This window comes from Rhinolophus ferrumequinum, chromosome 18 (assembly GCF_004115265.2).
Source record: "Rhinolophus ferrumequinum isolate MPI-CBG mRhiFer1 chromosome 18, mRhiFer1_v1.p, whole genome shotgun sequence".
NCBI classification, from domain to species: Eukaryota; Metazoa; Chordata; class Mammalia; order Chiroptera; family Rhinolophidae; genus Rhinolophus; species Rhinolophus ferrumequinum.
Window position 1 is genome coordinate 42,428,889 of NC_046301.1, and position 18,866 is coordinate 42,447,754.

Genomic DNA, 18,866 nt, shown 5'->3' on the forward strand with positions numbered 1-18,866 from the left:
CAAACAGGAAAATTGCCTGTCGATGCAGCAGCATTTTTCTAACAGCATCATTAAAAGAGTTATTCCAGACCTTGAGGATTATACAACAAAGTCATATGTATTTAGTGGGCATTTCCTTTGGAATGTTTTTAGGTAATACCCATGCATTTTAATAAGCCCATTGGGTATCATTAAGATGCCACAGTACATTTTGTTCTCTCCTAACACTATGAATCCAAACGTATTAACAAATGTCTTGATTGGCATTTCAACTCCCCCACGTCAGTGAAGTGCTTCTAAGGCGTGAGCTGTGGATTACTTTTCTCATTATGCCCAGGACATAGCGTGGGTGCTCAGTTGTTTATTCAGTCAATGTGGTAATACATCAGTGGTCACAAAGAACGTATGAAATACTGATTCATGACAATACTCATTTAAATAAGTGGACAGTCAGTTCCATGACTATGTACAAAGAAATTTAAATTTAGAAGGAACCCCTATTCAGACCCATCAGACTCAGTTCAGTAGTTTTCATTTCTCTGGGCTTGAATATCCTCCTTGACAAATGGGAGCATGGAGGAAAAAGGTGATTTAAAAAATATCTTGGAGTTCTAAATTCTGTTTTCAGTCCACATATATACTGAAATTATTGATAATCTCACAATTGTATGTGGACTCTACACAGATTTAAGAGATACTAAAATGACTTTTCTGCTCAAAAATATAAAATGACTCTCCAGTGCCTAGACAAAGTTCATGTTCCTTAAACATGGCAAATTTTTCACTGTATACAGTTTATTACTTCAACATGATATGTTTTCCAGGGTTACTTTCAACATACAATATTCAATACATATACAATTTTAGAGAATGTATTTCTTGTCGCAGTTTACTATTCCCTAAACTTTTAAAACAGTATTTGAGTAAGGGACTATAGTTTTATTTTTCTTTTAGTTCTTATTAATGCCTTGTATATTGGAGGTGCTAAAATATATGACATAAAATCTTACTTTCTTTCAAACACACTCAATGAAGGCACAATAAAAGAAAAAGAAACCCCAATGAAAGTGTCAGGAAAGGAATAGAGAGTGTATCTATTTTTTCTCCGTTTCTTCCGCCACCCCCAAACCGGTTGAAGCCATTATTTCTCAGTTCAGTTGTGTAGGACACAGCTCCCTGGCCCATGCTGGTATTATGAGCCTTGGGGAGGGAGGGAGAGGGGGCCAGGGGAGGGGTAAGAAGAGAGAGGGGGGACCCATAAGGCAGTCAGCAGCTCATGATGGCTGCTGGCCACGGGCCACTCATGGCAGCACACAGTAGCCCATGGCAGCTCGAGGCAGCTCACGCCAACGTGGGACTCGAACTTTCGACCTTGGTGTTAAGAGCATGGCACTCCGCAGGGAGCTCCAACAACCTGAGCCACTGGGCTGGCCCCGAGAGTGTATCTATTTTAACTAGAGGTTTGATTTAGAGCAGAGAGCTATAGGACTGATTGCAAGCAAACAGGAACAGCTCTGAAGCACACCTGTAAAAAATTCTTTTAGAAAACTCAGGTCTATCGAATTGAGCCTATATAACATTCAAGCAAACTACTTCTGCTCAGTTATACCAGGTGAGTAGCACACGAAAGGCATTGCTTGTTGGAGACAGGATGTCCTAATTTAAAATCTTGTGCTGTGTGATCTTGAACTAACTACTTAGCAACCCTGGTCTTAATAAAACTGATATTAAATGAGGAAATTCCAAGAACATAGCACAGCGCTGGGTCCTTCTTCAATGTTCAAAAACATGTTTTTTTTCCTCTCCACTAATTTTGTATGTCTTACCCTTCTCTACGAGATAAATACTATGCAGAGTATTTAGATGATTAAAAAGCATAGACCATTTTATGGCCTGTTCTCATTGGAGTCCATGAGAAATGGACTTTGTTTGCACCCAATTCTGGTCATTTTAATCTTTTTGTCCTTTTCTACATAGTTAGTTTTTTTATATTGCAAATGAATGTGTCATAAGAGATCTGCAGAGGCTTAAAGGATTATTATTAACTTAGTTTTCAAGAAATGGAAATTAGAGAAACTTGCCTATGGGACAACTACTTCTGGATGAGTTTCTGGACACTTTGAAAGCTTTGCAGTTTCCATATGCAGAATTGTGTCTAAGGCCTATTTATCTGTCATCTCTCCTCTACTGAGCAGAGATTTAACTAAGTGCCATAACTATCTGTAGGACTCCTTTAACTAAAGATTTCAAGATTTCCACATGGGCCATTATGGAAGAACTAGCATGGCCTCTATTGGTTTCCATATCTTCCTGAAAGTTTGATATAGTCATTCTGAGAATAGGTCCAAAATCCTGTTAAATTAATCAAAATCGCTCGAATAGAATTGCTTCCAAAGTGGTCTGGTCATTTCTAGCTTATAACTTCAATATTTTCCTATTGTTGACTATGTCTAAGTTAAACATTTCTTCCTAGCTTTCAAGCTCATCCACTTTCCTGTATTTGTCTCGCTCTTGAATTCTTTCTTGCACGGAGACAAGACCCTGGTCACTGCTGCTCTGGGTTGAATTCTCTCTTGGACGTCACCTTGAACCTCCAGCGACAAAAGGGTCTGATTAGGGTCTCAGAAGATTTAAAAAGGATGGTAAAGCACCCCAAGACTGTCAACAACAGCTAGCCCTATCACCCCTAGTCTGAACGGGCCAAGGGAGAGAGAGAAAGGGAAAGAGAGAGAGAGAGAGAGAGAGAGAAAGAGAGAGAGAGAGAGAGAGAATGCTGCTGTTGGAGAGGGCTGCACTTTGGTAGAGAAGCACCACAACTTCCAGCCCACAGCCCAATGTGGAAGGATTGGGAAATAAGAACTCCAGCCACACTTCTCAATCTCTAAATTCCTACCTGTTGTCTCCGACAAACCCAAAAGGAAGCCAGAAGAAGAAACCTTTCACTGCTGTCGTCTGTAATTGTCAGCATCCTCGGGCAGGAACCACAGTGCAAAAGGGTAGAAAGTTAATCTGAGAGGCACATGGAGGGTACCCGGCAGAGGCAGCATGGTTATGGAAAGTTTTGAATGATCTGGAGAAAGGGTGTGGGTGGTGCAAAGCAAAATGCAACAATCCTAAGAAACCACTTTGCACCTCGGAGAAAACTTATATACTCAATATATGCATCGTTGAAAAATTGGGGTGTGAAAAAGGGAGATTTTAGCCACACGAATGCAAGTAGTAACATCATCAGCTTAGTGGATTTTTCATTTTTTCTTGTGACCTAGCTATTCTTCTAAAAACCATCTCAACTTTTCACATATGTGCACATCCTCTGAATCCACTAATGAAAATTATCTGTAGTGATGAAAGGAAAATTGCACTGTCATTATCCAAGTATTGTAATGCAATGCAAGATATTCTAATCACTGCATCTAATTAAAATAGTAAACCACTTAAAAAATCCTCATGTTATTATTAAAGCCTTGATTATAATAGTCCTACATTAGCAGTTCTCCCTGAAGCAGAGGTAAGTAAGCCCATTACCCAGAAGATAGAAGCCCTCAGTGCTAGACTTCTTAGTCAAAATAGGATACAGATATTTTGTCAAGCCAGTCAGATTTCAAGTGATGCCGTCATCCAGTGATGCCATTTCAGTATCGCAGCAAAGGAGGCTTTTTTCTTGATTACTTGCAGACCGGTCATTTCTTCTATTGCATTATTTGGGTGGTTCACAGAGGCCATGCATTGAGTTTCAAAGTAAGAGAACAACTTACCCTTTGTTTGCCTGTATATGTGCAAGTGTATTTGTTCAGTTTTTGAGTCCTCCCTTTATGTAATAGTCTGACGTTCTTTTCTGTCCCATTGTCTTTAATGGAAGAACTCTCACATGCCAACATATATGAAGAATTCATACAAGCCTAGTGGCAGACATGGGTTCTCACCTCTGGAATTACTCCAGTCCACCTCCTATTTCAGCCAATTCTCCACAAATTGCCTCAGTATGAATGAACTCGGTAAACTCTGGTAGGCATAGACTTGCTGATTCTCGCTGGAATGTTAATTCTCTGCTTGGCAAATCTTTACACATTTGTTAAGACCTTGACAAAAAATTTTCTCTCTGAAACCTGTATTCCCTCAAATTGTATATGCCTCCTCTTCCTTCCCCTGGACAATCACATCTACTGCTTCCTCCTTTGTGCCATTCGTCACGTTATTTTCTGATCATTTGTTTAGAAGCCTGTTGTGCTTTCCCATGAGGCTTGGGTTTCTTAGGGTGGAGCTATATACATTTGTACCTAGAATAATACCTCGAATATAGAACGTGTGCAATTAATACATCCTGAATAAAGAAGCAAATGCATAATTAAACAAGCAGGACCTAAATGGTATCAATCCATATTTATTTATTTTGTTACTTTTAACATTTATTTTTAACATTTTTAACATTATTTTTAACATGTTCCCTCTGAAATCTATAAGTGTTACTGGTCTCTGTCTCCAGTTTTTGTTTGTTTGCTTTTAGAAGAATCACCTGGGGTTGGTGAGGGGCGGTCCTAGCGAACATTACGGCTTTGGCTTTGCTGTGATCCCAGAAATGACATTGTGTGGGTCTTCCCTTTTATCTTTCTTCTGTCTGAGTCTGAGTGTTCTCTCACTGGAAGACCACAGTGAACCCAGGAAGGAGTATAACATTAGATTGGGCTTGTGCCTAACAATTCATTTCTGAAGGTGGGATACTGAGTGATACAAGGTCCAGCTGGTGATACTTTCAGCCTAGAAACCTGGTAAACTACTCAACGTAGCATTAACAAGGTGGGATGAATTGGTTTATTTCTCTTCTGAATTGCTTGGCAGTGCCTCAATATTCAGGCATCAAATTTGCGCAATGTGCTACTTAGATTATTTCTTCCTTCCCGCAGCCAGCCTAAAGACTGCAGCAGCTAGTGCTATTTTAAACTATGTCCTTCTTCAGGGAGAACATAAGACACATTTCAGAGAAGATCAAAATAATCTCCAGCTACTTTCCCTGGTAGTCCTGAAGAGGCATACCCCAAGTCAGGACTTTAGGTTATTATAATTTTTTTAATGTCACCATCCCTGGGTCATTGACATAAACTTTTATATCAAGAGGCTGATGCTGATAATATGAGAACAAGGGATAGTTTAAATATAGGATGAGAATGATTTTAAATGCTGCAGGATTTGTTTAAAACCATTTGCATTTTTTTTTTTTTATCCAGTGATTTCTCTTTTGGATCCCGTTGGAATGAAAATAGACCTTTGAATATTTTCTTCCCTCTAATCATTACTTTGAAGAACTTGGAGAAGATGTGAAAATAAAATGGATACCTTGTGGTTTTATGGTGAAAAACCTAGGCCCACACACTGCACCTTTTTGACCAGCCCTTTCTATATCAAAGTCACCTTTCCCAGGAATAAAGTCTTAAGTCATTCAGTGGCCACCTGTGATGTCATTGTCACGTTGGTGCCTGATAATTCAGCCTCAAAACTGGAGTGGGTAATAGTTCAGATGGTGGCTTTGGTCCGAAGCCTGTGTTCAGATTTCTGCTTTGCTATTTACAAAGCTGTATGTCTAGGGAACCTCTTCTTAGTTTCCTGGTCCGTAAGCTAATACTTGTCACTGAGCTTTGCAATGGGCAGCACAGGAGAAATGTGGACAAGTTTAGCAGGTGCCTAGAGTCTGAAAGGTGCCATGCAGACACTCTTGCTCTGTGTGTTAAAGGTGACCACTCGTCGGGTACATTCCTCATTTTATTAAAGGCTTCATCGAAGACCCTGCCCCTTTATTGACCTCTGCCATTCCTGGGCCTACTGGCTGCTGCCAAGTGTCAATTATTCTGTTGGTTTCCCTTCTCTGCATACAGATGGTGGAGGCAGCAACAGACAGCTTTCCCAGGCACGTTAAACTGAACTAAAACATCACCCAGGCCGAGCCCTGTTCTGTTGAGAAAGCATCTTTCAGAACCTGAAGAAGCTGTGAAACCCAAGAGAGAGTCCAGGGTCACTAGCGCCCCCTAAGGATGGCCAAGAGGACGGTAAACAGTGTTAAACAGTCTCAGGTGAATCTCCAAATACAGCTCTGCGGTGGACAACAGTATCTCAAACTAGTGTCTGGCTAAAGTAGGAGGTGACTTCTGCCTGGCTTCCCTTTCCCTTTTTTGCTGTGTGAATGTATGTGTCGTTGTTATTGTGACTGCGAAGGCTGGGAAGTTTGGTGGTGGAAATTGAGAATGGGAGTGACATATATGAATTTTCCTTACACAAGTCTGAACTTGGGGAAGGCCTATGCTTCTCCTTGATCAAAATTATATTTGCGCCAGCAGCATAGTAGTGATTTAAAACATACTCTTTGGAATTAGACTTCCCGGGTTGATATTCTACCTGTGCTACTTAATCAGCTATCTCTTTTGGCCAATTATTTGGCTTTAACCTCACTCAATTTTCTTACACCATAAAATGAGGATAATAAAAATAGCTTATTCACAGACTTGTTTTCAGTTAACTGAAATAATACATATGAAGTGCTTTAACTAATGCCTGACAAAGTGCTCAATAAATAGTGAGAGCTGTATTTGCTCTCTTTGTAGCAAATCACTGGTATCTTTGAACAAGAAGCACCAACTTCTAAATTCACTTATTTTTAAATTCACTTATCTAAGATTCTCTAAGGCAGCCGTGGTACAATTTCTTCTGAGCTAGCACTCATGTGATCCTGAAGGCCCCCTTTTCTATGTCTCTTTTCCCTGGAGACCCCCGAGGCTTAAAGTTATATGTATCTTCTTTTAACAATCAATATCCATTACATATAGCTCAGGATTACAGCTTTTCCTGGAGAAAGATGTTAATGGATTCTGTCAATGCCACAAGACAGCCACTTCCCTACATAACAGGCTCTTGAGTCTCCTAAAAGCCTGCCCTTCCGTCAGAAAGTGATCAGGAAGCTTCCAATAAACTCAGGAGTCTAATCAATGTTTCTCACTCCTCCGTGATGATTAGTAGGGAGACATCAATTGTCATCAACAGTCTACCACAAAGTCATATAAGTCACGCAGGCTTTGGCTTTTCCTGACATTCACCATCCATTATGTGTCCCTGGGGAAAGTTGGGGGGTGGCGCACTTCAGGTTTCCATGGCAGCAGTGGCTAATTTGCTGGCCTTCGAAAAAGGGTAGACAAATAGATAATATAAAAATTGAAACATAAACAAAAACTAGACACCCGCAGTAGTTTTCATGAGGCTGGGTAATTTGGGGGCTATTGACACATCAACTTCAAGAAGACTGGACTTAAGAATTGAGAGTAAATAGGATTTATCTTTCCAATTAAAAATTCCGTTCAACGCTTTCAGGCTGCCAGCCCAGCTCCCCTTCTGTTTAGCAACATGGTCTGTGTTTTCGTACTGCCAGTCACGACCCTGATAGAGAAGGAAGTCGTGTGTGGCAAAATTCCCCCAGAGGTACATCTTTAATAACCAAGAACGGAGTTTAACAAATTCCTTAGTGAGTTTATTTGAAGTCGCGATTCTGAAGGCCTAGGGTTGTCTTCACAAAGAGGTGAAATCTCGGAGTTTTCCAGCTCACCGGAGATTTCGTTTGCTATATGGCCACCTAGTGGTCATTCTAGGAACTTCCTCGATGGATTGTCAGGCGCAGACAAGCTTGTCACACATTTATTTGCACGTAAATAACGAAGAAAACGATTATCTTTCTTTAGAATATGACTACCGGATTTTAGAGCATCCAACGTACTTTTTAAAATCCCACAATCAGCTGGCAGGACGGATGCTTTGAGAGAAAGGCAAAGTGGTTATGTGGAGCTGGTTGATATTTGAGAGGAACAATGCTGTATTAGGAATGCTGGTTTGGTTTGGTTTTAGATCACCATCACTGCATTCCTGGCAGAACTGTAGAAATATAATTGCGATTCCTTGGCATCGCAGCACTTAGTAGACAATATATAGTAATAAATATGAATTCTGATTTATTTTTCAGTGTGTGCGTGTGTTTTTTTAATGACTTGCCTGAATTTAAGCTGCAGAATCTTGTCCACCCTACAAACCCCTGCAGTGTACAGCTGCTAAGGTCTCTGTTCAGCTTTTACTCCTTACTTTTACAGTTTATACTGTTTTTCTACGGGTGGCCCTGCATCTGCATCACTCGGTGGCCAGTGATTTGAGCAGACGTTTTGTTCAAACTCCCAGAGCTGGTAAGTCTTCCGCCCTCCTCCTTTGATCTATGTGTAGGTTGGGGAACACAATCAAATTCACTCCGTTTCCATCCCTCTCTGGGATTTTACTGTCTGTGGTGCTCCTGGGGTGCTCACCCCGGTGCAGGTCTTTCCCCAGTCACCAGGGTGTGTGTGGAGAGCTGGTGAAACCTGCTACTCTTCTCATTCCCAGGTCTCTCCAGCCCCACCCCTCGTTCTATTTTGGGTCGGTCCTCTCCTTGGCCTTGCTGTGACTGCAAGCTCAGCCCGACAAAGAGGTATTGGTGTCCTATTTGCTTCCTATAGGCACTTTTTTCTGATTAATCCTTTGAGTTCCTCCTCCCCGACCCAATTCCAGTCCACTGAATGTCATTAAAAAATATAAACACAAAATTAGATGAAAGATCTTGCAAGGGGCAGTACATGTTATGGCCCTGAAGCACAACCTTCATTAGCTTCCAGATAACCTGTCTCTGCGTGCAGGGCAGAGGGTACAGGACTCAGCTGCAGAGGACAGCCCACTACTCCAAGACACAACATCCCAGGGCTGTCACAAGCTCATTCTTCGTTTACGTATCAGGAATGGTTCTCAATCCTTGTATGGGGCAGGGCCGCAGGGAGGTTATGGGGGGCTGAGGTGGAAGACAGAGGTACTTAGACTGCAGGTCTAGCAGGTCTGTCCATTCGCAGAAGGAGTCCTGTCAGCAATTGTGGGTTCAAGGGAAAGGATTCAAACCCCTGGAAGTGGCAAGAGCCAGAAATATTAGGGCTATGAAATCATAACTGGCTCCTTAACAAGGAAGGTAATGGCCCTCCAAGGGGTCCACAAGTAGGGAGAAGTTGAGGGTGCTTTCTAATCTGTAGACAGTATTGGAAGGAGAAGTTCCCTAAGAAATAGAGCAGGTAGTGGCAACATTTGAAAGGACTACAGGTGATATCTCTAAGGCCTAGGACATGCAGTATGGGCAAACATGGAGAACAGAACCTAAAATAAAAAAGGGCCTTCACTGTCAGAAGACCCTAGGGTTATCTGAAGAGCAGGGAAGCAGATTAGAAGTCTAGAGTGATTATCTAGGCAGGAAGCAATGAGGCAGGAGGATTTAGGTGGTACCAGACATATTTATAATTGGAGAGAGAAGAAATTTGAAAAAAGAATTATCACCAGAACTTAGTAGTTAGTTGAATGTAGAGCCCAAGGCAGAGAAAGTGGATGACGGGAATAATAACAACAACAACAAAAACAAATTGAGAAGGCTATCCTTTTATAGGTGGAATATCACCAAATTGCATATTCTTCATCAACATATGCACTGTTTAGGTGCATATGAATATGTGAGCATCCCTTCATTTTGGACATCAGAGGATTATTGTTTGCTTTAATGCTGGTATTATATATGAGATTTTTATATTTTATATGGAATTTCTCTTTTTTTCATAAGTGTCATGCAAGGTATCATGTGGGCTCTCAGCTCCCTCTCCCCGCATAAGGACGCAGGACATGGTGAGGCCAAAAAGGAACACCCATGGAGCCATAGATAGGGGCGTCATACCACTATATTCTCGCTGCTGGCTGGGATGGAGACACAGGAAGCAGGAGCCACAGGATCCGCAATCTGCTGTCCGCTTCTCTGCCAGCCCAGTTATGCACTTGCTAAATGCAGTCTGTGGTGCTAACTGCAATCCACCCTTGCTAGCTTAGCCGCAGCAGTTGTATCAGTGGCTAATGGCTAACCAGTAACAGCTGATGGCCAACTAGTCACAGCTGATGGCCATCTACTACCTGAGCCAGCACCTTTCCACGTGAGGCTGAGAGCCTGGACACTGCTCTCTGGGATTCTGTCCCCACAATAAGTTTACATAAAATATTTAAATTAGCATCTTCTGCCTTAATACACTTATGAATAGTCTTTCTGAAAGGGATGGTTTTAATTAGAACAATAAACACTATTGAGTGCTACCTAGGTATAAAGTGCTGAGTCACTGCTGCCCGAACTCATTCTCTTCTCTCATTAACTAGTCAGCATAGCAACAAAAATTTCACCAAAGACAACCAGACTTCTTCCTTGATTTGCAGCCTTTGTTTAATTGAATCATGAAATTTGCATTTAGCACTTGAAAGTTTTATTTCATTGAACAGAAAAAATAATTGCATACAACTTTAATTGATAACAAAAAGAAAGAGAGCACAAGAGGACACCATGACAAGCATCAGTATAAGAAATAGCTGAAATTATTCCCAGGACAACCCCACATACCATAATCAACTGTCAGGAAGAGGTGGAGAATGGCACAGAAATCACACATTAAGTGCTTACATCCATAAATTATAGGGATCTCACAAGCCCTACAGAGGAATCTTGATTATTTCTTCTTTGCTGTATCTAATTTTCTGAAATTCTTGTAACCCTCTGACTTCTGTGTCAGGTTTTTAAAGAATTCTAAAGATTTAGAAGTTTAGAATTAAACTATAGGGATTTAGTATTACCGGAAACATTTCAAGTCCTCCTTCGCTGCCACCACAATTTTAAGAACTATTCTGTAGGTAAAGTGACTATTCTTCTGTCTCCTTCACTAATAGGCAATGAGTAGGACAGTCGTCTACCTTTTCATTAGCTAGTGGAATCAGATGCTTTCCAGCACTGAATTCCTTGGTATTTCTGTGGGAGAGAATTTCATTTACACCACAATTAGTGGTAATCATCTAATGTTCAAATTAAGGTAAGTACTTTTATGCTCACAACGAAATAATCTTTTATAAGCAATGTTTTGCTTCTTAGAGTCACGGTGGTAATTTACTATCTTCAAGGTTTTGACTCTTTTTTAAGTAAAGAGACTAATATTTTGTAGGAAAATACTAGAGCAAAAAGAGTGTTTATTTTTGTATTAAGCTAAAGAAGATTTGAAAAACTATAATAATTTTTTATAGCCTACGTCTACACTACAGGTTATGAATTTTCAGAAAGAGGTCGTTTCTCTTCAACATTTTCTGTCTGGATAAAGAATATTTGAAAATCTACCAGAAATTTGTGTGGCAAATATCGAGGGAAGGTTGTGAATATTTGGATCCGGAAGCCTCAACCTAGACTTGCGCAGCCATTTTGGATATCCAAGTTCAAGCTCTAAATAGAAACCAATGGTTAAAAATAAGTTGTTTTTGGTAAAATCTATTAGCATGTTCTATTTCAGTTACTCATATATCTACTATTCACAACAATAACCTTTGTGGATTCTGCTACACTAAATTTATTCACATTTTCCCAGCTATCCTAAGTCATGGCTAATTAAGCACTTTTTACAAAATGAACAAGCCTATCACAAAAGAAAGGAAATCATTTAGTTTTTCGTTACAGGAAGCCAATTTACTTGCATTAGAAGCATCTTTCTCTACTTTCCAGTATGAGACAGGTTTGTCATTGGTGGCGTGGAAAGGCTATTAGAAATGTCCCTCTTTCTCCATCCCAATAGGGAAGTGCATTGGACAGGATTTCTTGTAAGAATGCTTTGTGGGGGAAAGCTTCATATTAATGCAGTACATTGTAGGAACTCAACAAAAATCAGTGAATGGATGAAGGAATGAATACAAAAACTCTGAAACATAGCCCAGCAACGCTCAGTTTGTCTCCCTTTGACAAAAACCACAATCTTTTAATACGTTTTCTAACATAGATATAATAACTTATAGTGGAATCAACCTTCGGATATAGTCCGTAAAAACTTTGGTAAAGCAATCATGAAAAAAACTGCTCTGTTAGGAACAACACCTTTTTTTGTGATTACTAGTACTATTATGTCCTTTCAAATACTTTACGGGAACCCACGGATATGTATACTTTGGCTAAGACAAGTTTGAAAGAGTTTTGTTTTTGTTGTTATTTCTAAAATGTATTGAGACTCTGACACTGTTGAATTCTAGTTTGCTCCTTCGGTCAGGTTGAAAACTCTTGACTAAATCATGCTCTAATTGTCTGTTAGAAATGTTAGCATATCAGAGGAACAATTCCAACCCTCCTATTCTTTTGATAAGGGCAGAGGATGTCCCCAGTCAACCAATGAGTAGGTAAAGAGCACAAAAGGATGCTAGCATTTGAAAAATGTTAAAAAGAAGGGGTGGGTACCATCTGTCATGGGAACCTACCATTGTGGCACTTTGATTGGGTTCTGTGAGTCCTCTTCGATCTCTACTCGCACATTTCTATAATAAATTAATGTTGTGTCAGGAATTGCACCAGATATCACACATAGCCACACATGCACATGAGCACATACACATGCACACCACCTCTTCTTGCTTCATGGAAAATATAAGACAGTTTGTAAATTGCTATGAGATAGGGTGGAGGGATGGTTCTGGTAAAGTGAGGTTTTAGCGGAAGCCATTTTTCCTCGTACACATTGTGAATCTCTCCACCCGTAATTTTGGTGAGAGATTTCCAGACATTTTTCAAGTCCCAGAGCTTTCATTCAAAAAGCATATCTACTGAAATTCCAGAAAAACCGAATTATTAAAGTGGACTGTGCTGGTTGAGTGGGTATGGGGAGACAGGCTCATTCAGCTCCACCCTGATTGTGTAGCACTTCCTGAGACCCTCTTGTATAATAGGACGATGCTGTGGAAGCACAGATGGAAAACAATCTCAATTACACCCTTTGGGCCATGAATAAAGACAATATAATGAGCATTGCTAATTTAAAAAATATATCGTTGACAATCTCGGTGCTTACAGCACCCAGTTCTGAATTAGAAGTGTTCTCTGTGACCTTGAGGATACAGATGTCGGTACAGAGATTCTAGTATTTCAGGTGATCCTAGAAATCCTGTAATGTGTCTTTTGACTCTGTCTGTAATGCATCTGGGTGCAAATTTGGCTAATTTGTTTCTCTCTCATCAGTATTGATTCAGGGTATATACCTCCACAGTCCATGGGAAGCCCTCAGGCGGATCAAGTCCTCACTGGAAACCATCACTGGATTTTGAACCCCGAGAACTGGGGCCAGGAGTGAGGTGAGGCATTCATTTTAGGAGAAGCATTTAAGGGGCACACACTCAGTAATCATGATAAATGACATGTTAATGCATTGTTTTAAAAATATCAAAAGTAATTCCCAAGAATTCACAATGAGCACCATATCAATATTTTAAATAGACAGCACTGGCCATGCCCTTGCTGACTCACCATGCTCTTTTCGCCCTAATCCCAGCCCCACTGAAAAGTAGGTAGTGTCTTATCTCTGCCTCAAATCAGAGAGTTATGTTATATTATTGGATCTTTTCAAGGAACCAATGAATGGTTAAGTCCATCAAAGTTATTAATGAAATGGACACAGACTGGCACAACCAACAGAAAGGACGCAAGGGGCCGTACCAGTGTGATGTAGTGCGGACTGGAAAAACTGGTTGGAAGTCTATCCAAGGACTCTGCAGTTCTTTGCTGGTGAAAAGAAATACTATTAACCTGCAATAAGTTTACAAGCAAGTATGATTATTTCCCAAGCCCACGAAATACATTCTCCAGACATCCCTGGAATACAGTCCTAGCAAATGTACAAATATAAAAATACATGGAAACAATCTTCTAGCCTAGGTAGTTGGCTTGTGATGGATGAAGCTAACACGTTTCCCCGAAAATAAGACCTAATGGGAAAATAAGCCCTAGCATGATTTTTCAGGATGACATCCCCTGAACATAAGCCCTAATGTGTCTTTTGGAGCAAAAATTAATATAAGACCCGGTCTTATTTTTGGGGAAACACTGTAAGATTTATCTATAAAGCCAACTTACATTGAGAAGAGTGGGAGTTTCTTTATGTATTATTATATGAGTAGCACAAGGCAAGTCCGTTAGCCTCCAAATCTTAATATCTCATTTGTCTGAATGTCTGAAATTCCACAACCAGCCACATCCCTTTGGACCTTGAAGGTCTTTGAGGACCTCCAGATCTTACTACTGTCATACAGACATGGCTGGCTGAGGTTACCCTCTTTAAATTGCTTTCTGTTAACCCCCAGCAGATGTTAATATAACTAGAAAGCATGTTCCAGTGGAAACAGGAGCTAGGAGAGGCACTGGGGACCAGAGCAAAAAAAAAATAACCAAGCATCATTAGTGTAACAAGGAAAGAATACCAAAAGACAGACTTTTCCCAAACCCTTTTTGCTGAGAACTGGTCTTTGATGGGTAACTAATGTGTCAAACGACCACCAGCTAAATCATTATTATGTATATAATTTTATGACAAATGATAACAAGCCTAAACATGAGATTTGAAGGGCCCAAACTCTCCTATACAATCTCCATTTATGTATATTACGGTATACAAGTATACACCACTAGTAATGAGTTAAGTTTATTCATATATTCAACAAATATTTATTAAACTCCTCTTCAAAGTTCCTCATTTAACTAAAAAGCCAAAAGCCCTTACTTAACAAGCTTGCATTCTAGAAAGTAACAAATATGCCCTAGGCTCTATTTACATGTCTGGCTGTCTTCTGAGACTAATCCGTAATCCCATGCTCAGGCCACCTTCCCTGGACTCTCCTCTGTGGGAGTGCACCAGTTTTGCATATTAATTTAAGGAAAAGGTATTTAGGAAAGTAATTGCAAGAGTACATGAGGCATACTGGATAATTAACGCATATTAAGTACTAAATATAGACCAAACATTGTGCTAAATACACTTATATATAGTTTCATATTTAAACCTCAAGGCAAATATTTGAGCTTGATATTAGCATCATGTGATTTCATCTCACAAAATCTCAGTGGAAGCTTAAAAAATTGTCACAATCACACAATATTTTCCAACCATTCAAGTAGACAACTAAGACTTGTTTTTATCATCTTGGGGTCACCGTGGACAATTTGTTTTACAAAAAACACCCTGCTGAGATTTTGATTAGGATTGTTTTGAATCAACAGATCAATTTGGGGAGAATTGACAACCCAGCAATAGTGAGTCTTCTGTTTTATGAACATGTATTTCACTCCATTTATATTGGTCTTCTTTAGTTTTTCTCATCAATGTTTTGTAGTTTTCTGTGTCTAGGCTTTGTGCATTTATTTATTAGAATTATTGGCAAGTATTTTCTCTGTTGTAATGACTTTATCTTGGTGAGGAGCAGAGAAAGTCTGTCCTCATAAAATGAGTTGGGAAGTATCCATTTTCTCCCATTTCCTGGAGGAGTTTACATAGAATTGGTATTATTTCATCATTAAACATTTGGTAAAATTCACCAGTAAAGCTATATGGTCACAGGATTTTCTCTGTGGAAAGGTTTTGACTACAAACTTAATTTCTTCATTCAGTACAGGGCTGTTCGGGTTGTCTATTTCTTCATGAGTAAGCTTTAGTGATTTGTAAACTTTCAGAAAGTTTACTAGCTCATTATACTGCCAAATGTATTGAACTTTTTTCATAATATTCTCCAATTATCAATTGAATGAGTATATGTCATTCCTGTGATGTCATCTTTCTGATTCCTGATAGTCTTTGCTGACTCTTTTATTTTTTTCTGATCAGTCTGGCTGGAGGTTAATAAGATTTATTAATTAGTCTTCTCTAAAAAGCATCTTTGAGTTCCTTGATTTTCTCTCTTATCTATTTCATTGGTGATCAATCTGACGTTTATTTTTTCCTGTCTTCTGCTTACATTGAGTTTCATTTGTCTTACTTTTTCTAGTTTCTTAAGGTGAAAGCTGAGGTCGTTGATACCTTTCTTCTTTTCTAACATAAGCATTTAATGTTATAAATTTTCTTTTAATTATTAATTTCACTGTTTCCCACAATTTTTTATATGTTGTGTCTCATTTTCTTTTATTTTAAAACACTTTCTGATTTTTCCTATGATTTTTTTCTTTCACCCATGCATTCCTTAGAATTTGTTATCTAATTTTTAATTGGGGGGTTTCCCCAATATCTTTCAGTGACTCGTTTTTAATATGATTTTATTTTGAGAACATATTTTGTATGACTCCAATTCTCTTAAATTTATTAAGACTTGTTTTATGTCCCAGAGTATGCCTTATGTTTATAAGTTTTTCCAGTAACGCACAAATCAATATTGTATTTAACCAATATAGTTTTCTCTGAAACACTGGCTTGGTTTGCTTGAATCTTACCATCCTCTCGCTACCCACATGTAGTTTGAAGGCTTCATCGTATGGAATCATGTTAAACTGTTGTTTTTTGTCTCCTACCTCACTTAGCTTAGGGCCAGTTCCACGTTAAACACTCATACAACTGCTTTTAGAGTTAATTAACTATTGCAAATGAAATTTTCTTACATGTAGGGGATGAATATTAGGTAAGATTGGTTCGGTCCTTGTGTGCTGCTCATCACCAAAGTATCCTTTATTCTCCACTCCCAGTGTATCTCTAGGTGGGCTGTCAAGAAGGAAATTGAATATTGACATAAGATATGGGATGGGTAATATTAAACCTCTAGGAGATTTTAAAAAGCCTGATACTCAGGTTACACGCTATAACAATGAAATCTGAGAGAGGGACCTAATTAGTTTTGTTTTGTTTTGTTTTGTGTTTTTAATCCGGCTGTGATTCCAATGTGCAGCAAATTTTGGGACTCAATATGTAAAAGCTTGATTTACTGCTATTCTTACTTGGTCTTCAATAAGAGTTATATATTCCCCCCCATCAAGTATCTGCTATGGCCACAAAGCTTATATATTCTCAATCATGGTCCCCAACAGCACATAGAAAATACATACATACCTCTGAACTCGTTTTAGTTTAATACACTTTTGGGAACGGATTAATAATGTGAGAGCCCCCAAACCAATAATAACCAGGACAAGTATAACAACCAGGATGGAGATACCTGGAATGGTAAAAAAAAAAAAAAAAAAAAGAAAAAAGAAAAAGAAAGACAACAAAACGTGAGCTTCAACCAATATATCAAATTTAGGACAGTGGACTATTAACAAGTAACTGAGCCGTTACAATCCTGGTTGTCCCTTCCTTAAAGGACTTTAATTCCCCCTCCCCACAAATTTTTCTATATATATATATATAAAGTAAAAGTCCAAAATATTACACAAATTATCACTATATTAGCAATTGACACTCCATCCCAGGATTCCATTATGTTTAATGGACCCACAATCAGCAAAAAAGTTTTGATTATTAGTTATTAACTGACTATAGAAAAGGCGTTGTTGTATTATGGGCTCTTAGAACACCTAATCCAAATTTAACTTGAAGATATATCAATTGTAAAAACCAATAGCAAAGTCAAATTTGGCTATTTAAATATTCAAAATAATAAAAAAAGACCATGCAAATCAACACAGAAACATAACATATGTTTAACAGTCTTGGAAAAGAAGAAAAAGCTTTTTCACTGGCGAAGCTTTTGATATAAGCAAGATATTATACTCTAGAATGCTCACCGGTAACATTTAGTGTTTCTTTCCAGTGCACAAGTACTTGCTCTTCCTGACACTGGCACTCGAGTTCACTGTCACCCACCTGAAAGAGCAGGCAATCATGTAATTTTGATTGACCGACATAAGCTGTGTTTTGCACCTCACTTAGCTTTGTGCTATTTCTACATCAAACACACACACACACACACACACACACACTTCTTATCAATTAGTTTAATTAACTAAACTGAATACCAAAATCAATGTTGGAAAGAAAGAAACAAACAAAATACAAGAATTAACCAGCTTTGAAGATAGCCTTTGAACAAGAGAATGATTCTGACAAATTCAAAACCAAAAAAACAAGACAGCTTGATTATCTTTTCAGGAGACATCGATATTATTAAATAAATATCCACCGCTAGAGCTAGACATATCACAGCCAAAGAACAGACTCTAATTAGACTTAGTTATGATGGGGTAATATTAACGTGGGAAAAAAGTGATGGCACAATATTTAGTTTATTAAAGAGCATAGTGTAATGGTTAAGAACACACTCTGTATTTAAACCGCAGCTTTTCCTTGCACAGTTCAGTGTTTTTCATCGTAAAAGTAGTTATAGGAGTAGTACTCACCTTTTGAGTTGTTATGAAACTTAAAATTTAATATGTATGTAAAGTACTTGAAAAAGTACCTGATACATAAACAATTCTATATAAGTGTTATGATTAATTGAGCTTAGAAAAAATGTTGCCCACAAACAGGACTGCTAGGTACTGCTAGTATTGAAGAGTGTTGAGTAAAAAAATATGTCACTATTTTGTTGTTTTTCTCAAAACTTTTAGGTAAATGTTGACATTGGTGTAATTTAACTGTAAGTGACATTATGATAGATCCAACTTTAAACTTCAGGTGTAAACTTTATATGTACATAAGTTACTGGGTTTCTAGATTATCAGTCCAATGATAAAATATATACTGGCAACATCAACATGCAATACCTAGTTTGGCTCTTTGGATCAATTATATTGATGATACATGAAAAAAATGGATCCAAAATGTACATTAGATTTTAAAACCACCTTACACACACACACACACACACACACACACACACACACACACACACACAGACTCAGGAATATGTAAATCAATTTAAAAAGGAGCCAAATCTTACAACATTTTCATTGCAATGAGAGGAGCAATTGGTTGAATTGTAGACCTTTTCAATTTTCACACATTCACCATTGCTGCACACCTAGAAATGAAGTAACCAATATGAATTAGAATGACTTG

The 18,866-nt window shown here is 38.6% G+C and overlaps 1 protein-coding gene across 1 annotated transcript in view; it reads right to left on the bottom strand.

Moving 5' to 3' along the window:
• Positions 1-11,197: 11,197 nt before the first annotated feature.
• Positions 11,198-18,866, bottom strand: part of ADAM7 (ADAM metallopeptidase domain 7) — a 52,994-nt gene continuing 45,325 nt past the window's right edge. The window contains exons 17-22 of the mRNA XM_033135431.1: positions 18,748-18,828; positions 17,594-17,672; positions 16,917-17,022; positions 16,472-16,571; positions 12,322-12,378; positions 11,198-11,305 (exon numbers count right to left, since the gene is read on the bottom strand). Of these exons, the coding sequence (XP_032991322.1) occupies positions 11,261-11,305; positions 12,322-12,378; positions 16,472-16,571; positions 16,917-17,022; positions 17,594-17,672; positions 18,748-18,828 (468 nt within the window). The 3' untranslated portion in view covers positions 11,198-11,260. The remainder of the gene's footprint in view (positions 11,306-12,321; positions 12,379-16,471; positions 16,572-16,916; positions 17,023-17,593; positions 17,673-18,747; positions 18,829-18,866) is intronic.